The 27,922-nt window shown below is 42.1% G+C and overlaps 3 protein-coding genes and 1 long non-coding RNA gene across 5 annotated transcripts; 3 read left to right on the plus strand and 1 right to left on the minus strand.

Moving 5' to 3' along the window:
• Positions 1–245: 245 nt before the first annotated feature.
• Positions 246–27,922, minus strand: LOC135493723 (glycine receptor subunit alpha-3-like). Of its 2 annotated transcripts, none has more exons than XM_064781255.1 (11): positions 27,816–27,922; positions 25,214–25,395; positions 5,375–5,442; positions 5,087–5,154; positions 3,821–4,047; positions 3,422–3,504; positions 2,964–3,098; positions 2,469–2,697; positions 1,800–1,983; positions 1,337–1,351; positions 246–1,131 (listed from the first exon to the last, which is right to left on the minus strand). In XM_064781255.1, exons 2-11 carry the CDS (start codon positions 25,339–25,341, stop codon positions 985–987), a joined length of 1,284 nt encoding a protein of 427 aa, XP_064637325.1. In that variant the 5' UTR covers positions 25,342–25,395; positions 27,816–27,922; the 3' UTR covers positions 246–984. The 2 variants fall into 2 exon arrangements, with proteins under 2 accessions (XP_064637325.1, XP_064637326.1); XM_064781256.1 differs by lacking the exon at positions 27,816–27,922 and adding an exon at positions 26,226–26,280.
• LOC135494133 (uncharacterized) lies at positions 9,203–11,416 on the plus strand. The gene is made up of 3 exons (XR_010448351.1): positions 9,203–9,331; positions 9,989–10,195; positions 10,585–11,416. It is a non-coding gene; the product is annotated as an uncharacterized LOC135494133 (long non-coding RNA).
• Positions 15,500–20,157, plus strand: LOC135493725 (uncharacterized). Its single transcript, XM_064781261.1, has 5 exons — positions 15,500–15,861; positions 16,652–16,821; positions 17,130–17,291; positions 17,989–18,195; positions 18,521–20,157. Exons 1-5 carry the CDS (start codon positions 15,843–15,845, stop codon positions 18,677–18,679), a joined length of 717 nt encoding a protein of 238 aa, XP_064637331.1. The 5' UTR covers positions 15,500–15,842; the 3' UTR covers positions 18,680–20,157.
• On the plus strand, positions 21,296–24,900 carry LOC135493998 (uncharacterized). The gene is made up of 5 exons (XM_064781719.1): positions 21,296–21,367; positions 22,286–22,434; positions 22,920–23,081; positions 23,519–23,707; positions 24,242–24,900. The coding sequence occupies exons 1-5, from the start codon at positions 21,346–21,348 to the stop codon at positions 24,398–24,400; spliced, it is 681 nt and encodes a 226-aa protein (XP_064637789.1). The 5' UTR covers positions 21,296–21,345; the 3' UTR covers positions 24,401–24,900.

Genomic DNA, 27,922 nt, shown 5'->3' on the forward strand with positions numbered 1-27,922 from the left:
GAGGACGTACTTACACAACATCGGAAATTTCAAATTCAAATTGGGAAAGGCCCCTGATATTTCACGTCCTATGTGCTGTTACTGTTCAATGTTGAACAGTCAATAACCTACGGTAAAACTCCCCCGTTTCGGGAAGCCGCCTGACAAAAAGACCGACTATTATTTACATGAAGCACTTTTCTTTTTTTTTAAATTTATTCTTGATTTTACATTGAATCAATGCTATATACATGATTATGTGCACATATTTGTGTCTTCGGCACTAAAAAATAATAAAATCACAATCAGTCGCACTATTTGAAAATAGTGTTGAAAGACAGGTGTCCTCTCACGGACATCACCCGCTACACCGCTTTGGCCAGTTGAAAACACAGAGATATGCATGTAAGTCCAAGTCAGGTTATGATCAGCATCCACCAACTTGACAGAAAAGGCCAAGTCTCCATCTATCGACTCCGTACAGGGCACTGCAAACTCCACCAGCACCTGAAGAGACTTGGGCTCCATCCAACTGCTTCCTGCGAATGTGGACTCGGCGACCAAACGCCAAGGCACATTCTGCAGGACTGTCCCTTGATGAAAAGAAGACAGGAATTTTGGCCGGAGCCATTGTCACTGAAGACTAAGCTATGGGGAACAGCCGAAGACCTGCAACAAACAGCCGATTTTGTCGCGGCGCACAACTTGAGGTTATAATGGTTATGAAAATCTGAACGCAGAAGAAGAAGAAGGTTATGATCAAGACAACGCCGTGAGAGGTTTTCGGTGGTGTAATAAAATCTGAAAAAGTTCGGTCATTCCTGAATTTCGTCTGATAAAGTCGATTGTAAAATCGTCATAATGATGTAAAGAAGACAAAAGATAATCCTGCTAAACAACCACTGTCTCAGGAAACCCGTTGGCGTAAAGGTGCATTTTGTCTCCCTGGAGATAGTCCAATGTGGTCGCATGATGTCCCTGAGAGTAAGGCAAATGACGTCATCGTCACGTGGCATAGACTGCCCAATAGATGATGCTGAACACAGCAAAAGTCACTGGGAAAGCTGCGCGGGAAATCTTATCCACCATCCTGGCCTTTTCCCGCCCTTCCGGGTCCCGGACGTATTCCACCTTTTCCACATCGTGAGGTAACTGAAAATCAAACTTTGATTGGATATAAATGCCTAAAGACAATTTTGGTATTGAATTGTTTTGACGTTTGGTCTGGATAGGTTTGCGTATACTGTACAAATCAAAATTAACAACTGAAAAAAGAAACATGAACAGTGCGTTTAGTTCACGATTTCTACCACCGCGACAACTATATATTATGAGTTAAGTTCTTCTTTTTACTTACGCTGGTCGTGCCGAACTGAAAAAGAAGAAAGGTATATATAAACTACACATATTGTCACTGTTAGTATCCTTTTTTGGCATATCAGATATTATGACCGAATCATTTCAAATTGATCATTTCAAATATTGTCGTCTGTCGTAGCCAGCTATCCGCTAGATGTAGCGGTGATTGAAACTATGACCTTGACCTGGACTGGGACGCAGACTTGGCTCCAGCGGTGCTGCAAACCCTTGACCTTGACCCGGACTGAAGTGCTGACTCGGTTCCAGCGGCGCTGTAGATCCGCGACTGTGCTGACCCCCCCCCCCCCCCCGTCGCAGAGGTCACGAGTTTAACAGTTTTAACATGTCCTCTATTGAAGATCAGCCGTACTTGAAGTCCTATTATCCTGCACACACCCTTGGCCGTCCAAAACTAGAGAAAAAGACATGATATTTACAAAATATATCAAAAAGATACGCACCTTTCTTCCTGGAATCAACTGCCCGTTTTCGCCTATCACGTGACCTTTGCTAAGTCTATTCGACTTCTGTCGGATTATCACAGTCTTCCTAACCTCTCTCCGACTGAGGACGTTAACAAATGCATATTCTACCAAGGCGCCGAAGACGAACGCCATGCATGATGTCATCCACACGTCAATGGCTCTGCAATAAACAACAGGAGAGATATTAGTTTTGACCATAGGCACCACCAATTTGGCGAGAACTTGAAGTCCTACATGCCGATCTACCGTCGTTGTGCGTATATCCATCCTTCGCCGCCGATAAACTCCCCCCGATCGTTGGTCAGAAGGGCTGTTACTTTATCCCGGTAATCTCCCTGCATTCCCTTACTTTCCCACGCGTCACTAACATAACACTCACTTGTGGTTGTCGCACGAGACACGCACTGAAAGCCAATATAATGGAAGACCAGGTGTTCAATGAGCAACGGTTCCAGGGATGCTGACCAGACCCAAATGCACTGTGCATGTTGTATAGAAGAATGGTAACCTGATCATGAGGTTGGCATTATCAATGCAGGCCGCCGTCATTCAATTACTTTGTGTCGAGCAAGTTCATTGGCCACCCATTTATGTGTGGGCGTCTGACAGATTTCCCGCCCTATTGTTGTACTGTTCAATGATTACCTGACGTATGACACGTGTGGCAATCCCTGCCTGGCCCCGGCATTCTGGGTAGTGATGGTGAGAACCGTGGAGACCCCTAGCGTCACACGTCCCGGGACGGCATCGGCGTTGATCCAGAAGGAGACCCATGAAAGCATAACGATCAGTGCGCTGGGGACGAACGTCTGGATCATGTAAAACCCAATCTCACGGGTCAAGGCGAAATGGACGAGGAGGCAGGGAAATTCACCTGTGCAACGAGAATTGAATCGAATCAGCTGGCCAGAGTCCTCTATCGGCGATTGTTTACAATATGTGTACATTCTGTGTACATAGATTTTGGTCAACAAAAGTACCCCTATGATGTTTCAATGACTAGCAAAAGTTAAAACGACCAACTGGCGTCCAACCCTTAACCGCTAACGATTGAATCTTTGTAGTGAGAAGCCCATTACAACATAAACAATATTAAGAACTCCAATGTCACGAACTTTTGCACACCTCCTCAATGCTTACCGGTTGTGTATGACTTATGACAAACATCCAGGCTAATATCGGTTAGACGAAACTCGGCCAACTGCATATCTTTGTTGAAAAGGACGGGGTCTGTATCATCCCAGACAAACTCTAACCTGTCGCGGGTGTAGCCGACTGGAAAAATAGAGATTTCACTACCTGAGAGTAGAAATTACTAACTTGACTTAGCCTGCATCTGTTCGATTCCAAGGAAGTGCTGGGTATATCAGCTCTCAAAAATCTCGAAAATCTCGAAACACACCTGCGTTGCACTCTGATCGTTCCCCGTTGGGAACACTTTCTTGTGCAAAATAGGTTTCCTCTTGGGCTCCTTGACGAGTGAGTGCTCTCCGTTTCATGATACCATGCCTATTCATCTCGTGCACCTCATCCCTGCCCTAAACAACAGCAATAATCTCTCTAGTTGTCGCTAAAGACTTATCCCAGCATGTACTTACAGCTTTCGAATTCAATGCCACATATCTGGGTATCAAGTGGGAACTTTTGGAGGGCCATTGCGCAGGCGATGGTCAGAGAAAGCCTGAAAAGAGATATATTCTAAAAATACCTACATGTACTCACACAAAGCATGGCCATGATAAAGCCTTTTGAAGTGAATTACTGACCAACTTTTTCGACATTTTAGGCTTGTTTGCCGTGAAGTGCAATTTTTTCGTGAAACGAGGAAAAACACTTTGCAAGCATGGATTGTCAGGCATACTGGATTGTGATGGTAAGTGATACATTGTAGTATGAATACAGAACCATTTGCAGACCACTGAGAAGTCGTCAATTCGCCCTTCGCCGCTGGCCTGCTCGCTATGGTTTTTTACAAATTTCAGAGCCATGTTTCGTACCTCATGCTATATAAAACATCCCCATTACTGTACATGCGTATCAGCTTATTGGGAACAGTGATATCATGGACGCGGCCTTTTTTCTCCATGAGAAAGATGAGATCGGGTGTCCATAGGTCATTTGCCATACGGGAGTCAAGATTTAACATGGTTTCGTTGCCTAAGGGTTCAAATGTTAGCCTCGGGTCATTCCATCGCTGCCTCATGAAGAAGGAGACGCGGAATTCCTGTTAGAATGAAAAGGAATACAAAAGGATGCAACTGCAAAAAATAAAATATTTGCATTCTCACAAATGTTATAACAATACGTATAACGTATAGAAATTCTAGAGTCTGTCGGATGAGACGAAAAGCCGTGGTCCCTTGTACCCGAGTGTCTCTGCCAGTGCCAGTAAAAGATCCCACTTAAGTGGACAGTGGCCTATGGTGGACTCAATACCTCCGGCAAAAACCCAATAGGGTTACGACACGGGCAATGGTATGATCAATCTAATTAGTGTTAGTTATTTCCATCAAATATCAATTCATTTATTGTTGTCCGAAATGAAGCCCAGGCCCCAGTAGTTCGAAGCGGCATTTCTTCAGTATATTTCAGTTACACTGGCAACGTAAGCAATTAACGCCAGCGTTACTACCGCTAAGGTTGGTTGAGCAAACGAGCCTATGCATGCGGGCGTCTGGTCGAAAATCTTTGAAAATTATTTATAGTCTCCTGAGTTTCGGGACCCAATCGAATCGCCAGTTTAGAAAGAAAAAGGCGTCCTCGAAACATGACCAATATCCTAAGACTATGAACATGTATAGTTATTATTGGCTCACCATCAAACTCGCACAGTGCCGAAATTAAAATTCAATTTCAGACACTGGAATTGGTAAAATTCCGCCATCTTGGATATCGGCATCCTGAGATTCAGGTGTTTTCAACACTGCGTCACCACCACTTCAAACTCCAAAGTCTTATCCAGGCCTAGTAAGTGCCACCTTCTTTCATAAAATGGCTTGTTTTATAAATAAATAACAAAATATGATCTTTGTAAATAAAACCCGAGATGTTCTGGTGTGTTTTTACGTGAATTTATTGCAAACTATCAATGCAGCGTAGTGCAGCCATCGTGTTCTCGGGCGTAGTGGTGATGCGATAGCCTCTTTGCAATTGTAAAGATTCTTTCCACATTTCCACATCCGCGGTACTGCTTTTCAAGATGGTGGCAATTCACCAGTTCTAGAGGAACGAAATCAGCGACTCTAGTGTCAAGATTGGCTCACCATATTCTTAAAACTTATAGAATCCAGCGCCGCTATGTACATGTTACATCGCACTTCAAGTGGCTCATCTGAAAAACAAGTAACGCGATTGGAGAAAATATGCTTGAGGATATTGTTAAGACTGAACAGTACTCCGCACTTCCAAACGAATTTGATTCTGTCGTCGAAGGCTAAGTTCGAAGCACGCCCGAGCCTCCTTAGGGTGTATATTTGTGTTAGCTGAAATACCCTGTTTAGAAACTCAAAAACCTTTATGTTTAAGAATACATGTTCTGTAACATCACTCACCACTTTCGAAGTTCGGCGGGATCCTTTTGTCATACGTGGCCAAGACCTGCTCAATTATTTCAAGTCGCCTGAAAGAAGAAAAAAATGATCGAACGTTGAAACTAAGCCACTGCTAAGTCTGTTGTTCTCGCCAGGATAGAGAAGATATGATCGGGAATGCTTTATATTGATGAATCTTATTCTAATTTTGGTGAACTTAAAACCTCGATCATGTGAGCTGCTCAGTACGACACGTCGCATCACATGTTAAACTGCGGTCATCGATTTAGGTCTCTACGTTTCTTTGCTGCTTTACCTCGCAGTCCAAAAAATCAGGCCTAAATGTAGCCCAATACATGATCTATTGTCTTTAAACAAAGCCCGCTCGCACCTAAGCCCGACATCCCTCTTGTTGCACTGTCTTATCAAAGGATAATCAAGGCCGGCAAATTTTGATCACATCGACCCCCACTAAACAGCTGTCAAGGGGTAGAATGGCCAAAAACCGGCAAGGGAAAATAAACACAATGGGTCAGTTCTGCGTGTATTTATGTTTACTACGACGAGCTTAGTGGTAGTCTAAAAAAAAGAATGCGTTAGAGTACATAATTATTACATTAACGATATGTTCATAAAAGGTCATTCCAGTCCCGCTTCGTCATATTGAGCTAAATTTGCCAGCACTGTTTAGTCGAATAACAGGCAGGCTGACCAGAAATTACACAAAATGTTGCGAAATTATCGTCTATTGCCGATGAAGTGGGTCATTTCCTCAACCCACGCCGTCTGTAACATTATCTGCTATTTTAGAATGGGGAAGCTTTTGGCCGAGTGAGGCGAAAAACTGAAGGCATTTCCAGGAATCGGACCAGGTAGATTGAACGGCCGATGATGACTCAAATAACTACATGTATACCTTGAAAAGTTTGCAAACAACCCTTCTAAACTGCGTGATTTGAGAGTTTTCGAACATAATAAGCCCCAGTCTGACAACTTCAGCCAAGCAAGGGCGCTATAAGTGCGATTTGTTGCCGTTTCGGACTATGTATGCCAAGAGGTATGGTCGAATATGTTGGCGATAGCCCGATTCTCAGGCGTAGCTTGATCGACGGGTACATGTATGACGGAGATAGCCAGAATTCAATATGTAGACCTGCTGCACATAACATTTCCCAAAAGTGCATTTACGTGGGCTGTTTCTTGATTATTCAGCAATTGTCATTGGCCTGGCTGAGCAGAATGGCTGTTGTTATCGCGAACAGCCCATGAAGGGCCTTGTCATTGCTGTGTTGCTGTATCGACGAACAAGGCATAACATATTTTCGTGGGCGGTAAATGTAGATTTAATGGTAGTCTAAAACCCGGGCTTGCAAAATAACTTTCGGGTGGGCCGGTGACTTCTTGGCAAACAGTATTTATTATACGTCTAGGCCAAAGTCGGACATCTTACATTCCTGATATGAGTAATATATATAACTCAAGGGGTCAATGAATCGCTATGACAGGAAGACAATAATTGAAGTTTGACCTACTCAAGATGGAAGTACTCCACGTTTTCGTTGATATTATCAATGAAAGGTACTGAGGACAATCACAACTTTCAATTTTTTAACGGAGGCGTAGGCCTTTAATGTATTTAATGTAGCCTACACTCATTTTATGAATGGGGAACCCTGGAGTAGGATTTGACCCAAATTATACATAACATGAATCATAGCGTTTATGATAGGGAATACCAATATGACTAACAAAATATCGTAAACTTATGTGGGACAATTTAATTAATTGAGTGTATGCAAAAACTGATGACAAATATCTTGATATGCGGCTACCGTCAAATTTGAATATAGACCTGATCGAAATGAGCAGTTTTTCACGGGTGTGTAAAAACTAAGATCTAGGCTTTGGGCTCCGTCCGAAAGGTGTACGCGGGAAGAGTTTGACAATGGTCCATACAACCAGTTTCGGTCATTGTTGTCCTTCTGACGAGTTGTAAAAAAACATTCTGAAGCAGTACCCCCTTTTTCGTGATGATCATCATAGATCCATCCATAAGCCCTGGACACTTTTGACTGTGTACCTTTAAATAGACTGATCGCATTCCAATATTGTTGTGTTCTGAATGGAATTGACTTATAGAAAGCGTTTTGTAATGTGGTTTATGACCTCTGAATTAAAGGGCTAATTACATGTAACCACAGATATAATAATAACCAAAGGGCTAATAATAATATCCAATCATATCCATATTCATATCAATGCATATAAAAGATTCGTCACGAGATCTGATCCTTTGTGAGAGGTATTCGCGGGGGTGGGATATTTTCCCCGTATCAGTCAAGCTAATTGCTGCAGAAATGAACGCAAGCTTTTCCAAAATGAATCAATCTCCATGGGAAACTGTAATCAAAGTCAAGTGAGTTCTTTGTGAAAAGACATTTCATTTCATTTATTTGACACATGTGCCAGGTGACACAAACAACTACTAGGCCCCTATTGCAGGTATACATTAGCTCTAGAATAACTAGTTCCAAAAGCAAAACCTGATCGGCTGAAAAAGGGCCAAAAAACCTAAATGGGTGACTGATGCTGTGATGAGATCAAGTAGTGATATCGGTTACATGTCACAGAATTGTGGTAAACATCAAAGTAACAGTTCAGGAGTTCCGAGATTCAAGATCAAAGGTATAAAACCCATTTTGTTCCACCTACTTGAAATGTAAGGAACATCACATGGTGCCATTCATGGAACTACCACTATAAATGGCCTCTGAAGATGACATCCAGGAACACTTTGGCGACATCGGTGACAAGGTGACTTTCTTTGCCGCTTTTTACATTTCCTTCTTTGCAATGACTTCATCCACTAAAGGTAAGTACTATTAATAATAGTATACAAGGAGAATATGGAGAAGGTCTTCATGCCGCTCTTGAGATCAGGTCGCCGACTGTTACTAGGGCTCCCCCTTTTTGGTCTTGCCTGCGGGTTCCATGTCGGATGTGTTCGGGTGCTGCCCGATTCGACTCCGGCGTCGACGGAGTATCTCAATCTAAAAGTCCTCGCTCTTTTTCCACGGGTCCTTGCTTGTTACTCGGTCAGTTCGTCTGAGGTGAAACATCCTACGGAGGCAGACGTTGATGAACATGATGAAGACTTGGGATTTCAATTGTTTGCCACGTCATTACGGTTTTCAGAACCGATTTTTAAATCCTAAGCTTCGACCGAGCGGTGATCTTACTCTTGGGGATGTGGATGTGCTTGCACTGTAAAACATACTTCTTCAAAAGGACATGTTGCCAGTATAAAAGTTATCGAAAACAAGATATTCAAATTCTTTCAGCTTTTAGAGCGTAGCAAACTGACCGTCATTCTCTTCCCATTCCAGTTCCCGCATTCGGATGTTCCCTCCTCTCCGCATATATTTTCATGGCGGCCATGACATCCGTGATGTCACGGCCGACCTTGAACTTAGTTTCAACGGATGTTCAACTCGAGCGTGCGCTGAGATCAACTGCCGTCAGTTTATTAGTCTTAGAACATCAGGCAGACGATACATTTGAAGCATTTGTAAGTATAACAGACGGTAAACTGCCAAAGTTTCGCGCATTTCCATTTTTACCATTCACAAAATTTTGGGCAGCGTTTTCAGCTGCGATTCACGCTCTGCACTCACATTCCAAAAATGAGACAGTTAAAACTATTGATTTAGTTTACTGCCTCTTGAAATCGAGCGTAAAATCGATAGACTTTTATGTGGCGGTGGGCCTTTGAACTCAATTTTAGTACTGACCTACACGTTTTGTACATTCTAGAAGCTCACCCACACTCAATTCATACCAACTGATGATGCCTCTGTGGACACACACGAGAAATTTGCTAACGTGCTGACCACCGGTGGTAACAGGGATATATTAAAACTTCCAAGCGTGTTCCGAGTGGATCTCCAAACTGGTTTGTCTGTCTTTGAGGATATAAAGGTAAAGGATATACACTGTATTTCTACTTCTTCATAAATGTTATATCATAGACTGCTTTGTCTGAATACACAGAATGTCTTTTGCGATAAGCGAACACATTCTATAAGCCTCGCCAATGTGAACGCTGGGAAGGCACGGTCATACAACCCCTACGGAATAATTTCTACTCACAGATAGCTGCGAATAGAAGTTAAAAATTCAGCTGGGCTATTGCTCTAGCCGCGAACGGCTCATTCGACCGGAGCTTATCCCGGTTACCGTAGCATTAAGCGACTAGGAATATTACTCCCCCTGGATAGGATGCTGGCATATTGCAGGTTAACTTCCCAGGCAAGCCTAGTACCCCTTTACTCCCGGGTGGAGAGAAGCACGTTACTAGGGTTAAGTGTCTTGTCCAAGGACATAAAGATGAAACAATGTTGATCCGGATGCGAATAGAAAGGATGCAATAAATCGGATCTACGAGAACGTAGTATACTCACTTGCTCAGGTTCGGGACATAATCCAGAGCGATTACTATGTTACTTCCGTTCACCGGACCCGACGTGAAATAAGCAAGTATATGTGTACAAGTACAGTGTTAAAAAAGCCCGGTTATGTACACGTACAGTGAACAAATCTACCAGACATCGTAATTTAAATATTTTTCTGTTTCAGGTTCTTTACCAAACGCTGACCACGTTCGCCTCAGAATATCGTGTAGCAGTAGCCAAAATCCGACTCATAGAATGCAGGCATTTACGAATATACTCCGGCTCATGTCCAAATCGGTGCAGAGCAGGCGATGATAGGCACAAACTGCTTTGTAGCTTGGATAATCTTCATAAAAAGTTACGGCAATTCGATGATGGAGTTCTAAGCATGGTAAGCATCGGATCTGAATGATACGTAGGCCCCTTAGCAATCGCCACATCACTACTGTGTGCGACTAAAAATGAAATAAGTCCGGGAACAAAAATGTTCGCCGTCTGCGCAACCTCCCGTTGCAGCCTGGTAAATCCAACCCCTCACTGTGAGATCCCGTGATACACGGGTGGTCGATCGCTCCGTTCGGCAGACAGAGCTTTTCCTACATAATGATATGCGTAAGCGAGGCTCTCCCGGTGCTTTCCTATTCGCAAATAAACCGGAACTCTCAGATGATGCTACCAATTCGCTGTTGACCGACTTGCTTTAGGGCGTGCTGGGCCAAGAACAAGAATAGAACAAGTAAAAAAGCACACCCTATAAACCCATTTTTTAATTTTCTTTAGATGCAAAGGCTTGGGATACAACGACCCACGATGCGGGTACGGAGGACGTTAGCACTTCCGGAGGTAAACCGGTTACAGTACTACTTGGGTGTGGTTTACCAACTCAAGACACAGACAGTTGATTTTCATGAGGCCATGGACATCATGCTGCATTATTAAACCTGATTGTGATATGTCGTGTTCGTCACAATATGGGAGACAAGACCACTAATGAATATTCATAGGTTGGAGGGTCGAGGCCTATCAATTAGACGAGTGCATGTTTTTAACTCTCAAGTACATATTTGGAGAGGTATTGAAAAAATATTTGCTGTGGCAAGTCTACAGATATAAAGAAATTATTTGATGAAAAAATTTATTTCGAATTTTGCTAATTGGGTAATAGGGGGCGTGTTTTGAGTTTTTCTGCCAGTTGGCTGAAAAGAGTGGAAATATCGAAGTCTGTCTAATTTGTCGATTATCAAAAAATTTCCGTGGTCAACTACCAGTTTTTTTTCACCATTTACTTGCCCGACTGTCCGGAATAACATAATCTAAATTTCAGATTCACAACCCCACGCAGTATTTGATGCGTCGCGGTCAAACATTGACAATTTAACTGCTAAAAGGCTTAAAAAATCAATTGTGGTCTTGTCTCATGGTAATCAATCACGTGCAACCGGCGGAGCCGGGCTGGATGTTTACTGAGCTGATTCAAGATTCTTCCGCTTGCGATGGTTGGCGCTTTGATATGAGGACTATGGTCAGATCCGGTTACGAAGTCATGGTAGTGTTGGTGGTTACTTTCATAGATTAATAAACTTGGGTCGTAAAAAAGGAGATCTGGTTTTGTGATCACCTGGGTTTGGGATCAGCTGGGTTTGGGATCAGCTGGGTTTGGGATCAGCTGGGTTTGGGATCAGTTGGGTTTGGGATCACCTAGTTATTGGATCACCTGATTTTGGGATCACCTAGCTTGGGATCTGCTGGGTTTGGGATCACCTAGTTTTGGGAGTGGGTAGCGGAAAATGTCTCGTCAAAACTTTGTATACTATCAACAGCCGTAATGGTTTGGTCTGGACTAGGTTTGGTGAAGATAAAAAGACCCGATTAGTTTCCCTTGTTTTCATGTTTTACACGATTTGGTCTCTGTCTGGTAACACTAATAGGTCACGCAACTGTAGCTGTTATTATAAGGTTTTTAGCCGTTTTCCACTTAAATCGGTACTATCTACACGCTCATAATTTTCTCCGAGACGTACCCAGGGAGGAACGCTTTCACACCATGAAACCATGCAGTTTTCGTTGTACGTTATGCTTGATAATTTCAGGGTTTTGGGGTCTGAAGTTTTGACGGCTTTTAACCCGGGAATCAGCTTTTTCCACGACGGGTTAATTTGAGCCCCAAAACCACTTAAACACACCCATTTAACAATTCTAGAAGACATATATTTTAAATGGTAATTACCAATCAACTGGTATGGTGAAACCACGCATTGATCTCAAACTGAACTATTTGCGTATACAACAATACAGGTGCGTGACCTATGTAAACCTTACTCAGGAGGTTACCGGAAGTAGGTCATGTCTGCGTGCCTCAGTTATGCTTATACATGTTCAGTCCAGACCTGTGCCAAATCATACTTATTCATGTACATGTTCTCAGCTTGTTATGGACCTGTTTTCAACAAATCAGTGTCCTTTTCTCATAGTCTTCAATCATACAAAAAGTGCTACAATACTACAACAACCTTGTGGTTGTTTATCCTTTTATAATATTCGCTTTTTGTTCTTTTTCTTCTTGTGTCTGGCCGATCAAATTAATTAGATCACGGTCAAACGGTCGACGCGATAGCCTAGATTTAAAAGAGAAGCTAAAGGCAAGCTGCCTATTGCCGAATTGGGTATTCACCGTAGGACCGGATTTCGTGGCACCAGGGGATGAGGAAGGCCGACTTCCCAGTAAAGCTGCTATTAAATCCAATCAGATTGAAGAACATAGGTAGGCCTGAATTCACCATATTTCTATTCAACCGAGAGTTTAATCAGTACGGTGTTGTCCCAACACAAGCACAGACAATGCACCAACCCTCGGCGCCGTGAGGAAATGTGAAGCTCATGATGTCAAGGTGTTTCTCATGGACAAGGGCTTATACTGGCATGACTTTTTACAAAGTCTTGACCAGTGTCAAAGACAGTTCACCTTTGGACCCAATAGTCGAAATAGTTGTTAAGGTGACCATACCTAACACAGATGCCAAGTAGGTAAGAAGTAAAAGTAAAAAGTGGCAGTTTCACTTCATGATGGAAAAATGCGATTTGGTGAAATCCGAAAACACCGGACCGGTTTATTGAAAAAATCAAGCCAGTTTTAGCTGACCCATAAAGGAGACTAAAGGCAGCAGCCAAGATAGGCAGGTATAGGCAAGGCTAAGTTACTTGAAATCGCCAATAGGATCTCTCCAATACATGCCATACCAGTCGCTACAAAGATGGAAATTGGGGTGGATTTCGGGTGAGGCTGGAGCTAATATTTCCAGTTGTTTATTGTAGCAACTGGTATGCCATGTTAGTCCAGGATGCCCCCTATCACCTCACACCAACCACGTCCCCCTTGCATCGCGTTTCTCCCCGCCATTGTCATTTTAAAACGAACAAAGAAGGAAAATGAACGTCGCAAATGTGCTTTAGTGATTGACGGAGTGGGTGACACACTGAATGAGTAACTGGGTGACTCCAAACATCGCAACGTGTAGGGGGAAAATGACAACACGGCTGGCAGGATAACTCAAAGCTCCGGGGTTTTTTCCCACTTCTTAAAATGAAATGATACAATTGAATTCTTTTGCACAGCATCAACGCTATTGAACATGTGTACTATAGTGATTGACTGATTGGGTGACTGGGTCAGTAAATGGGTGACTGAGTTACTCCTAACACCATGACGTCTAGCCAAAAAATAACAACACAACTCGGAGGATAAGTTAAGACTCAATTGGTTTTCCCACTTCTTAAAATGAAATAATATATTTGTGCTGCTTTGCACTCCATCATCACTTCAAACTCTACTGCAAAGAAATTGTCTACATTTCTAGGAACTGGTGTAATATCAAGGTGAGGGAAATGACCTAATTCTCGATCACCACTTAATTTCCAGATGATTGACAGAAGAAGGCAGCAGCGTACAAAATCATGTGACGTGTTATTTATAGGGCCAACTTGGGCATAGGGTATGTTGGTTTTTTACCAAAACGGCTTCCAGCAGGACCGGTCGACAACCTGAGGTGTTTTGGTCGAATTTTTGGGGTGAAACTTCGTAGCTCCACCCAATCTTCGTTGTTTCCTCTAGAGATCCGACCTGATCCGTTACAATATCTCGCCACCACGAGGCGCTTTGTCTGACACGTCCCCTAATAAAGATTGGTTTGTTTCCATTTTTTCTGTTTAGTAACACTGTACGTGCGAGGCGTACAGAAAAACTCTCTTCGGTCGTGGCTTCGTTTTGTCGAATCCAATACCGTACGTGAATTTCCATCGTGCCGACCGCTGTCACGAAAACGAGGCGTACAAGTGAACTCCATTGCAATCGAGGTGTGTTTAAAAAGTTTTGCAATACATTTTTGATATCGGAGAAAATGCCAAAAGCTGGTGAACTAGAAAATTAAAGCCTGTCTTCGGCTGTCCACGCCGCAAGTAATAGGGATGAACAGGGGTGGCCGCAGTGAGGAAGGAAAGGAAACCCGCGCCGCAAACCCACAGCGATCTTTGTCGCTGAGATATGTGATGTGCGACACAAGGATTGGAGATCAGCGCGTGAAACTGGTAACGCCGGGTGCGATATTGATCACAGGTCGCACCGATGATGGTTCCTTGTCGCAAGCACCTGCGATGATCGCCGCACACGAGAGATTTCGTCGCATGCGATCAAGAACGCAGGTCGTAGCGACATGAATTGCTTGTTGCGGGGCGCTATAGTCTCGGCTTACACTTTAGAGGATATGAACACTTCTACACGTAACACAATACCAATGATCAGAAACCCGATGAGGAAGTCACTCATTGAAATTGCCATCATGTTATCAAGATCACCCGGCCACCATATTTTAAAGATGATTTTTTAACTTGTCCATATAAGGCATTATTTTTCATGGTCATCTGGCTATCATGTGTTGTTACCATGGTCATTATCCATGTGATATCACGGCATGATTTGGCATGATCATTTGACAGGTCGTACTGTCGCTGACACTTCTCTCCTAGAAATAAAGGTTTTTGAGCTTTTGAAAAATCTTTAAAGCCTTCGAGTTTTTCACGATTTAAAAATATCATTTGGGGTTTTTCGTTTACCAAAAAAACTCTACATGTTTGTTTTGGTCGAAACCTTCAACGGTTTTTCAGACACTCAAAAACCTTTATTTCTAACAGTGTTGTTTAAACTACTAGAAGATCGTAATTTTCAGTAATGGTCCAAAATTAGTTGTCTCCATTCAATTTGACCTCTCTTATCAAAACACCTTTCTATTAAATGCCAGTCCAAAGGGTGTCGTTAATAGAGGCCTCTACTGTAAAAGGTACGAAGGATCACGAGATTTATCCAGCCCATAATAGGAAAATGCGTGAAAAGTGTGGGCAATGCAGTTCAAAGTTTAAAAATCAAAACAGCATTTCGTCATCAGCAAAAAATGCTATCGATGACAATTTTATCAACTGGAATAGGCCTTGCCTTGCAAAATTAGAGGAATATTAGAAGAATTGGGCCTATTACCTTCGTAAGAGTGAGGAACCTGACCTATAACTTCCATCTCATCCTGGATGTTCCTATTTCAGTGCTGTGATGTATTTAAGCAGGCACTGCTGGCTTGGTGAATAATGGTGGAACGGTCAAAGCGCGAAGTTGCATGGTGAAGTACAACAGGAAGTCGTGTGATTACGTACAATGCACAGTAGTGTGCACTACTTGTTTGGGCAGCTTAGCATGATGCGTAAAGTGTCATTGCGCCGAGTAAATAGACCTCCAGTATTAAGGGAGTGCTATGGAAGCGGAATATAGGATGATTCAGTCATTGCAGTTGGGTTTTCTCCGTCGCTATTTTTAGACGATGAGTGATGGAATTTTTATTAAATGTGCCGATATAAGCAAGCTGCGACAAGCCTCCTCAGTAAACCGTGAAACGACCATTGAACTAAGAGCATCACATTGACAAAGTAGTCCTCGTCCATTCCATTATTTATTTATTTATTTATTTATTATTTCTGTACATTCTAACGTTTTTGCAAAGATGTCTTCATCAAGCAATGGTAAGTAACTAAAACCTTATCGACTTCGACACTTTTCTTGCCTCAGAACAACATCATAAGAACTATGTCATCGTTTTATTTTTCATATTCAGTTTTTATGGAAAGTATGTAGGCCTAACAATGATAAGTAACGGACGTCGAAAATTTTGATCAAATGTCATTTCTTTTAGATACAAGAACATTCTGTACACACGAAATATGTTTTTCAAATGATTGTATGCGAGTTACGGAAAAGTCTCTGTATGATTTAGTTGTAGGGCATCGGAGTTGGAAAATTACTACTTCTGGCGCGGAATTATACGTTACAACTTGTGACGTCTAGTTGTACATTTATCGTAAACTTTGTTTAGAACCTGCTAGTATCTTTATCACAATGCCGCGGGGCCGTTGTAGACTAATATAGTAATACCGTTTCAACAATTCATTCTGGTTTTATAATACTTTTAACAGCCATATACATGTTTTAAAAAAAAAGTTTTTTAAATGTCTTTCTGTGTATTGTATTTGTCATATGCGTACTGCCATACTGTCTGAATCCTTTGATAGTTGTGCAATAAATTGAATTGAATTGTTAATGCCGATTTTGCCAGCGAACTCGCGTGCATGACGATGATGTACTATTGTACTATTTTCCTCAGCCACAAGAAACTAAACACGTGGTATTTAACAGCGGGAGTGCACCAACTAATCTTATTTGTGATCACAGGAAATATGTTCTTGACACTAATTTTTATTACATGCGCTCTCAACTGGTTGAATATACAACAAGTTTTCTTTTTTACTATTTCAGTCTGCACAAGTTCCGTCCATTATGCGTTTGTTTTCCTCGCGGCCATGACAGTAGTGACGTCACTGCCAGTCGTCAAGTCACCTGACGATCAAGTTGCACGTGCGCTCGGATCGACAGCGACCAGCTTAAAACTCGTCATGCAGCAGACCGAAGACACATTCGAAGTATTTGTAAGTAGATCACTTAAACTTCCTTGACAGCAATTTAAAACGACCATCTCCCCACCCATGCAAATATTCCTCTCAAGTTGTTTTTGTGGTGGCTTGGAAAATATAGCTTCTACCTGACAGGTTTGTTCCAAAATATGCCGGCTTAAAAGAGTAAAACATGCTCGATATAAGTGCCGGGTAGTAATGAGATTACGTGGTTTTCTTACAATTTCCTTTCATCCCAATTGATCTAATCAGGACTAATTCTCGACCAAAAAAAGTTGTTGTTTTTTAATTTTTCACGCTATCATGCTATTTGTGAATTTCAGAAGAAAACACACACTTTCTTCATTCCTCAACATGACGAGGACATGAACACACACGAGAAATACGCCAACGTTTTGATCGAAGAGGGCATACATGACCAGTACTTGCCAAATCTCTTCCAATTCGACATCCACACTGGCCGCTCGTCACAAGAAAACATTCAGGTAAATACGATATATTCACCATTTTTGGCGGTTTCGATGTTTTTTTTCATCTGTGCCCGGTTGGTGCTCAATCGGCAAAAGATAACCATATATAACAATTTACTGATGGTGATAACGCTTAGTTGAGCTAACGCTGCTGTTAGTTGCTAATGTCGATTTAGAATCTGGCCCTGACTCTTTGATTTGAATCACATTTTTCCACTGTAAGATGCTTTACATTCGAATGCATGACTTTAAAAGAGGGGACAGTGTATGCCATAAGCGCTAGGCACTAACAGCATGGGGATCATGGGTAATATCAGCCTTAGCTGAGTTTCATCCCTCATCACGTGGCGAGTAGAGTAGAGAGTTGTCGTCTGGGTCCCAAGGCTGAGAAATTCACTTTTGATGTGACATCCCTGCTGTACTTTTTTACACTTAGAGCATGTCAGTGGGCGACTTGGACACCTGAGAACTGTTATTAGACATATGAACTCAATTGCGCAACTTCTCAAGACATGTCTTTGTGATAGAGGGTCGGCATCACCGAAACCTATTTTTGGGGGTAAGGGAAACTAAATTGGCTATAGCTCTGCACTGGAATATTCTATGACTACTTGTGCCGGGAAAACCTGAGAAGGGGTTCACTGCTGTTACATGTACTTGTACATCTCCATGGCAGCCAACTCTGAAGTAAATTCTCCCTTCAATTTTTCAGGTGCTTTACCAAACGCTGGACACCTTCGCCACGGAATATCGTGTAGCCGTAGCAAAGATCCGCCTGGTTGAGTGCGACCAGTTGAACATTTCCGAAGATGCCTGTCCGCTTCAATGCAACACCGAGGACCAGAAGCACGGCATGCTGTGCAAATTAGACAACCTTCATCAGAAGACGCGGGAATTTGGCCAAAACGTTGAAAAAATGGTAAGAAACAGTTTTTTGCGGCGATGGGGGAGGATTCTTGATATCACAATTGTCTTGAAGTATTGTAGCGTACAGCGCGTGCGTTGTGTCCTCTGACACCCAAGGTCAAGATCATGCTAATAGCGCAACATCCAAATAGAACAAGTGAAGAACAAGTATGATCGTCTTCCAACCCACACCACCCTTTATCTGAGACCTCCTTAGAGTGGATGAAATCGGGAAGATGTTTTGGGATGAGACCAGATATTTTTGGCTCGTCCATCTTATTCGAATTGACAGCTCTCCTATGGCAAGGTACTTAACCCCATTTTTTATTTTTTTTCAGATGCTAGAGCTTAGTATTACCAAACAGGGAACAAACGTCTCTATTGAACTCAACGTCCCAAAGATTTTTCACTTGGAATACTACCTACGTGTGGTTTACCAACTCAAGACCCAGACAGTTCATTTACACGAGGCCATGGGTGTCGTGCAGCAATTATGAACTTGACTCTAATCACGACCCACCACAGATCTGCTGCCCCTCTGTCGCGGCAAGGGTGGAATTCGACCGGCTTTGTTAACATATCACTACGCTCAGTAGTTTCGCAATGCATTGTGAGGTATAGTGGTGGTGCCCAACAAGAGGATCCGTCCGCCATTTTTGAATCAACATGTCAAAAGCCAGATATTTCTCAAAGGAGGTGGCTTATATCGAACTTCATCGCCCAAATTGACATTGCTTTGCTTTGAATAATCAGTTTTTGTGTGTGTCGAAAGATCCAAGTTTCATCTAATCCGATATTTGATAAATATGTAGTGTGGTGCATTTTAACTGCATAGCTGGTAACATCTGGTGATAAAACGTGGTCTGGTAGTGGGATATCGGCATGAGCAGTGCTGCCATCTATATGATAATTGATGAAGTCTAGACTTTATTAACTCTTAGTATCATCAAAATGTATCAACAGATATGCATACGCCACTCACACCTTTTCACTACCACAGTACACATTTATTCGCATTTAAGTGGTAAATGGTCTGTATTAAATACAACAGGGTAGTTAACTATTTGTGGTCATCGAAGGGGGGGGGCAATAATAATAATCTCACCAAAGACGGGGCAGAACACAACTTTTCGTCCCATATCTGCTTAAAAAGACTTTTTTTGGGTGTCGTCTGGGGGTGGGGGAGGTTTGGATAAGAATGAACGCGATGCCCAGATGAAATCATCCCAAAGAAACCAGGGGTTAATGTTTGCTTCTCCGGCCCAGCACACAAAGCGAAAATGTCTCTCGTTTTCGCACCCCCCCCCCCCCCCGAAACGTACACGTGAACGCCTTTATCCCACTGTTCGACCCCGTTTTTAGGAGGACAAACAATGGGATATTGGCGTTTATGTTGGTGTTTCGAAGATTTACGAAAATTCTCTACTAACCCCTGACTTCCTCAGTATGGGTTGAAATAGGTCGGCGGGACTTCCTTGCTGCCATCTGGAAATTTTATTGTAAATTTTCTTAAGTTGACTAAAAATTCTCTCGACGACATAATAGTTCTTTCGTGTATCTCATACGCCAAAAACAGCTTGTATAATCAGCCATATCAAAGTTCTGTGATAGATGTAAATTATGTAAAACAACCATTTAAGTTGCGTAGAAATGGCCGGTACACCTGGTCGCTTTACGTTACGAAGAAGACTGGTTTAAACCATGTATGTACATTATTGTGCAGTATTAATTTAAGAGTTCTGCCTATAGTGGATCCCTGAAGTAGTCACTAGGTGATATTAACTTAGGTTTGTGCATGTAATAACTTATTACTTGCAGAAATGTGAATATTCGTTAACTCTTGTAAATGACGTAAATTATTTTTTCTCACCGTATAATACAATGTCAATAACCATTAATTTAAGCATCTTCATTCCAAGTACGCATTCTTGTATTATTTATTCAAGATATTGTCTTAGTTAGTTACTGGTAGTTTAGTAAAGCTCAGTAAATGTTACGTGTATTCTCACTTTAAAACAATTCGTTCTTCATTTCGTATTATTAACTTAAGCAATTTGCCTTAAAGCCAGGACGATGTTGATGATGATGATGATGATGATGATGATGATGATGATGACGATGACGATCTCGACGATGACGAAGTTGATGACGATGATTATTATGGTCATGTTGCCGATGACGATTATCATCATCATCGTCGTCGGCGACTTCGTGGCCGCAGAAGCCTTTTTCGGTCGAAAAGCTGAAAGATATCATACCGGAGAATTCTCTACCTCAGGAAAGGTTGCACTTTACGTGACAATCTCCCTCCCTTATAACTTAATGCTACTGGGTTTCACCTTACTTATATGCTGCAAAAAGCTTCTGTGTTCGAACAGCTAGCCCGGCCTTGGCCCGCCCCACTACAACATATATTACAGCGTAGCGGATCGAAGCTTATTTGAATGGGCTATCGAACAGCTTACTAAAGTTTGTCGACATCCAACTCATCAAATTTTGATAGCCAGTCATGGTTGACCAACTTGCCGCCAAACCGTTGAGGTCGAGTATTCCATTTGAACTGCTATCAAAGGTGCTCAGAATATTAATTTGTCATAAATCGGAGGTGTCACCATAAGTCTCGTAAATGTTTATCCGTCTACTTCTAAATGCAGAACTACAAGCAGGTGCACATTATATGGCCGTCAGAAATTTCTTTACATTTTCATGCTCCGACACCTCCACGCGTGTTCATGAATATAGAAAACTTGGCTCGCATAATTATTTGGGCCCGATGGTTTATTGGAAACCGTTGGTAGCGGGAAAATGAGATATAATCATTGATGACTCAGAGACGCACTCGAATGTTTACATGTCGCCTTGGTATTAACCACGTGACTAATAAGACCAATCAAGGGAGGAGAAGAATCACCCACGGTGATATCGTCCGACGCCTTCATTTTCATGTACTTTAAGTTGTAAAATATAAAACGTTTCTTCAAAATTAGCATCTAAAAGCTTGTCGTTGGCCAAATTTAGATGATGACAACCTTTGAAAAAACGGTCATCACCAAGGAGTGTCACTTGAAAAGCCGATTCGTATATAAAAAAGATGTATACGGTATGTATATGGACTCTCATTAAACAGCCAGCCAGAGATCGGATAACTGACTACAAAGAAAGGATGGCAATAATATATTCGACAGGTAAGACCAAGATAGTTTTGTCTCCCTTACGGTAACACCAACGGTGTTGTCATATCATCAGTGTGTCGGTGTTATTGCAGTTGTGACTATTGCCATTTACACTAAACGATGCATGGCAGAACTGTTACAACCATAAGCAAAAGTCTTATGCTATTATTTTGCTCTCGGTCTTATCTTGAAGGAACAAACTGTCTCGTCACAGTTGTCACTATATAATAGCTGTGAATAGACACCTTCGAGATTGATCGAGAAAGTCACTGACCAAGCCGTAAGTCCGTCTTGCGCGCATCAACTGCAAGATATTCAGTGTCTAATCGTCCTATAGGGTGGATCCATGCCTTGAAAATCGTCTCCCTGCGTCCGACCCCAGCGGATTCAGTCGTGTCTTTAATTTCAAAGCAACGCGAAGACCTCATAGACGTGCTGGTTTGGCCATGCCCCTTAGCGTCCTCTGTACACCACTAGTGTGTATATTTTCCTATACACTCGGCAAAAAAGGAAAAGAGGATATATATTGTGGATATATATTGTGGATCCCTCGGTCGGCGACCACCCTGGTAACGCGACCACCCCGCTATGACGACCAAGAATCGCTGGTCCCGAATGGTTTCCTCTCTAATAACCATATCAAGGCCCCCGGTAACACGAACACCCCGGTACCCAGACCGGCAGTATCCCTGTTTTTTTCATTATTCAGCTCTGTCAGTGTTAGACATACTGGGTACCGAGAGCAAAGAATCATGTGATTTGCATTGAGTCAGGCAGCGTTTATCATCGAACACATTGGAGCATTCTGAAATGTTGAATGATGAGAACTGAAAAGACGAATGCTGCCATGATTTCTGTTGCGGCAAATTTGTCATGCAACAGAACTACCCTCACATCGGACGAGATTGAGTGTTATGTTATTTGTTCCAGTTGCATTTTCATGCCTGGCGGCCATGACAGTTGTGACGTCGAGGCCGACCTTGACCTTCACTTCAACCAACCATCAACGTGTGCTGGAATCGACATCAATCAGTTTAAAACTTTTGAAGTTGCAGTCAGAAGTTACTTTTGAAGCATTTGTAAGTAGTTTACATAAGCTTTACTCGACGACCAATTGATAATATCGATAAATCACCGTGTGAAGCAACCTTTACGGACAAACCATCACACTACAGGCATACGTATCAGTTTTTACTATACTTCGCTTTGCACGATGTTGAGCAATGGCCTGTGATGGTGTTTATTCCCTTATAGGTTGTCGAATCCCAAAAGCATGTGTTGCGCTGTCATCTATCTCAAATTGCCCTGAACAAATCTTTCATTAGATACTTCTTTGTTCCCCAAAACGCTGTGAACATGTGTTTTTGGGTTTGCGTAGGCACCAACCACAAGCCAATGCATTACACAGCGCAGTGAATTACAGGGCTTTCGCCGGCCTCCCCATGGTCTTACCTGAGGCTTTTTTCGCTGGCCATTTTAGTATCTTGCAGGCAGAGATCTCATCCAGCGTTAGCTGTCCATGACGCCTCGGGTTAGTATTACAGCTTTATCTTTACCATTTCAGGAACGAACCCACACCGAATTCATACCCAGTGACGACGATTCGGTCAACACACACGAAAAGTATGCAGATCTGCTGACCACGAGTTACCACGACTTACTAAAACTGCCAACTCTGTTTCAAGTTGATCTCCACACTGGTTTGACTGTTCGGGAAGATATTCAGGTAAAAATTTCATTGCCTCTATCAACAATCTACCCTTTATTCCTTATTAGAGAGCTATGGAGAGACAAGCTCAGATTCCATCCTCAAACTTACTGATCTGTCAAACCGGAAGTCATTATGTTGGACTTCCGCCTCAAAAGCGGCCATCTTGGCGCACATATTTAAATCTAGGCCAGACTATTTACTCTTTCGAGACACGTTCTCATGCACATTCTTCCCACTTGAAGGAAGAGTTTTGTTTATACAAGGCTGGTGCATTGACGGCAACGCCGGCGCTTTCACATATGGTTGCGGCGGGACGTGTCGTCACAATAGTCGCACAAGCCTGAAAGCATGGAGAAATTGCTCCATTATGTAACATAGGTGACAATAAACAATATATTTCCAAGCCAACACCTTTCACCAGTTTAGCAAGTGACAGTACTTTCATATTTTAGGTCCTTTACCAAACCCTCTCCGTGTTCACGTCAGAATATCGTGTCGCAGTAGCAAAGATCCGACTGATAGAATGTAAACAGTTAAGAAAGCCCTGTCCGCCTCGATGCCATCCCCGGGAGAAGATGCTTTGCAATTTGGACAGTCTCCGCCAGAAGCTGCAAGAATTCGACCAAGTAGTAATTTTGATGGTAAGAAATCTATTCATCTCCTTTTCTATAGTAAGTTCCAGCGGCTTCCACTAGGGCAGGCGAGTGTCGGTACTCTAGCTATTTGTAAGTTGTAAATCTAGTTTTAGATCTATTGTGCTTACTTGCTAAATCAGACTGAGTTGCTATGATCGCACGTTGGTTGCTATGGCCACACGTGAGTTGCTATGAAAGCACGCGGGTTGCTATGGTCAAATGGCTGCCGATACCGGAGTTATCTCGCGGGTCACCTAAGCCAGAGCACCAGAGACTATATATAAACACTTCGGCCATCTTGAACATTATGGAACAAGATGAAACCCTTTCTCAACGACCGGTGTTGGATTAGTCCAGTGCCTACACGGTGCCGAATGGTCAAGAATTGCCATGAGGCTGTTCCAGTTCTAATCCGCTAATTACAGATGAAGAAGGTCGTCCGTTTCGTTCTGCTTCGCAAAGTACAGTTAGCCTCTCAAAAAAAATAGTCGCTTTTTTGTGGTGTGACAAGGGAATCTTTATTTTCTTTATTTTCTCTAGATGCAAGAACTCAGAATACCCCGACCAACTACCCACGTGGTAAGGACGTTGGACCTTCCGATGATGGCCAAGTTAGAGTTCTATTTGGGTGTGGTTTACCAACTCAAGGAACAGACGGCTCATTTGCATACTGCCATGGACATCATAAAGCGATTGTAGGCCACAACGGATTCCGAAAATGACAGAATTCTACCCACCGCGCAAATTAGTTCTTTCCTCCACCGATTTGCGTAGAGTGCATGTTTGTTTACAAACTAGCAAATAAGCTAACGAAACAAATCGTTGTTTAATTGTTTCGTTAGCAAATTAGCTAACGATATTGTTGGGCATTTAAGGTTTGGCAGGGAGGACCGAGGATGAAGCACTTTTCCTGGCCTATCCTGCAGTAGAATGCCTGCATGAGAGATTTCGGCTGACGCTATTAATAGATAAGCGCCAATGACGTTAGCAATGGAGGATTTGTAAGCTAAAGTTCGAGTCGATTCTCTTGGAGTCAAGTATACATACTTAGTTTATTTGAAAGGCTCTGGCTTATCGTATTTACATAGCTCACTGTGATTTAAAGGGACAACTTAGGTGTGGGATTTAGGTGACCAGGAGGATAATATGCCTATTCGCGTCTATGTTGAGACTGACCTTATACATGTGAAAAGAGAGCATTGCCTTTATTTTGTCATATCGCTGGTACATGTTGTATATTTTAGTAAGTTATTTATTTCTACTTGTGTATATTTCAGTAAATTATTTATTTTCATACAATTCACGTATTATAATTTTTGTACATTATTCTTCCCTCAAAGTTTGGGGAACGCTGAAAACACATCGAAAATTTTTTCTATCCGCCCCCCTGTTGAAATGACATTAGATTAAAGAAAGGAGATTAGTATATTGTGGGGAAACACTCATAAATGGAGAACAGTCAAATTCGTTACACCAAACAAAAGAACATGCAATCTTGCAAAGATGACCTACCTGTGTGCATGCCGTCCTCTGTGATGTGTGTTGTTCGAAATATCGCCGTTTATGACCTTCCATTGGACACAGGCAAGGGTTGTCAGGACAACATACAAAGTCCATGAATCCACTTCCATTTCTATCATCCAGATAGACCTGATACCCGTTCGGCCTGTGCACAAATTCCCCTCATGATAAAACTGCAATAAAGGGAATGTACATATACATGTAGTATCTATGATAAACACGTAAGTAGGCATCATTCAAGGCTCCTTGGTTTATTAGTGTAATAGCAGGGCTTGCTAGTAATACGAGCAGTGTCATACACTGCTGGTAATACATGATGATATTGGATTAACGCCAATGAAATGGAGGCCATATGGTGTTTAAATCATGCTGAGACTCGAGCGTTTATTCTCCTGGTGTTTGAAATATCGAGAGGCGGAGTATATAGAAAACTACATACTGGTACCCAGGATGTGTTTGAATGTACATGTATGTGAGCGTAAGGCATCCTGAACCTCGTGATCTTACACTCCCTTTAAACATAGCCCCGGTGCATCTAAGATAAGATGTGATACAAAGACCTTGGTGGTCAAGATGGTGTAAAGGCTGCGTTCAGCATCTATACGACATCAACAACTACATTGGCAGTGTCTTATTGGTTCTGACATGTCTAGATATCAATTAAAACAATATATCATTAAGGGCAAACACGAGAGACGCTAAGATGCTGAAAATTTTGGAACGTAATGATAGATACATAATCTGATTGATGCTAAAGCGAAATATCGATATCAGTGCTAATTAACCATTTATTCTTCTAAATATCACGAAATTTCAACTTGATCATGTTCTCAAAATATCAACATTTTTTGAAAATTTTCTTGATGACATGGAAGACAATGTCAGTCTGAGTACTGAACCAAGATTCGGGGAGAAAACATCAAAGTCTAGTTGATTGAGAGGGAATATCGTGATATTTTGAAGAATTACTGCCAAACCAGTCATTTCAGTCATTTAAACCTACCTTTCTTCCTATATCTGTTTATCCACCGAAAGGTTTTATCCTGAGCACAAGAGTGTTACCTTAATGCATAGTATTCTAGCATAAGTATGCTGGGGAAAAAAGCCGGGTGTACTTTTCTTTAAGAAAATACTCATGCAAGTGGCCAGAATTCTAAAAGATCAACTTCCGGCTAATAAATCCACTTCCGATCAGAGTCAGGTAAATTACCGTTCTTACTTGCTTAGGGTAGCCGGCCTACACTTATCGCCACGCCATGTGGTTCTCTTGTTTAAATATGACAAAAGTTCGAACTACTAATTGATTCGGTATATTAATTTTAAAGTAGGGTGACCAACAGCCTTATAATTCCAACATGCGATTGGTCATTGTCGTCGTTGCCCACTTCATTGGACTGGTGGCGCCGATGGACTTGTTTGAGGGAGTACGGCCAGTGAGCTATCCAGAGCCTCCACCTCTCTGTTGTCTACACACAACACACAACTTCAGTCATAATTCCAAGAGCTTTCAAATATCAACTTTTTACCGCAAATGTCATGGTCGTTTTCCATCGAAAGTTCGTCTGGGTGATAATGTTTATCTTTCATGCTTTTCTTTAACCGGTCATTGACCTATTCGATTGGTAGTTATAGAAAAACAAATATTATTGATTTCGTTTGTCACCAGTCACCATTTTGAGTGAAAAGTCATTGAGAAGTAGGTCAGGGGCCTGAAAACTCCTTAAAAATTGAAAAGTGTCTGCGATGATAATATATTGATCGATTCTGGTATTTTGACAGACACTTAGCGGAAGTAGGTAATAGGTGCATAAAGTCAAAGACCTCCATATTGATTTTAGAATTCGGTTCCGGGATCGTGTACGATGAGAAAACGGACAATAAGAAATCAAGTTCAGCCATGAAGGCATGTTGACACGCAAGTTTTGGGTCCACTTCACCGACCCGGACTCCGTTACACAACGAGAGGTTGCAGACGGAATACCTCTGATGGATCATTCTTAGATTATAGACGAGCCAGAAAAATTTCAAAAGCACTCACCTTTAACTTGACAGCTGGCCAGAGTGATCACATTTTTATACACGTTCAAGACGTTTAGTACTTGCTTCAGATTTGATATCATTCAAGTACATATGTTATTTACTTTATAAACTGGTATATTTAATTACTCTGTTGTCGACTTATGTTACACTAACGATATTTCGTACATGTGTTGATGGGCAGACTTCGCCGGGCAACTCTTAGCTGAGATATCGAGCTTTCCGGCCGTTGAAAAATCATCTCGTGGGATCTGGATACTCTGATCAGCCACTCGTGCAGATTTCTTGGTATCATAGCTTGCTACAAAGAATACTGACTTTCAAGCATGATGTCGATTAGGCAATAGAAATGTATGGATTGGTTTGTTTACCTAACATTTTACCTTTGCGCCCAGATGCTTATCGTGGCGATCTCGCCGTTGCTTTCCACCTCTGCCAATTTACCTGAATCAAACGAAACACGTTCACTGCAGGATCGAGATGCAAACAAATCAACCATTGGCACGGAATGTTCGCCCACGAGATCGATATTCTATAAAAACTAAAAAGTATTAACCTTTCCGTTGCTGGAAATTCTTGAAAATTGCTCACTTTATCGCCAGGTCCAGGATGGGCGTTGTTGAATGGCGATTTCACTTCGTCGCTGCAAGTTTGGGGCATGTT

This window comes from Lineus longissimus, chromosome 9, assembly GCF_910592395.1.
Source record: "Lineus longissimus chromosome 9, tnLinLong1.2, whole genome shotgun sequence".
Taxonomy (NCBI): domain Eukaryota; kingdom Metazoa; phylum Nemertea; class Pilidiophora; order Heteronemertea; family Lineidae; genus Lineus; species Lineus longissimus.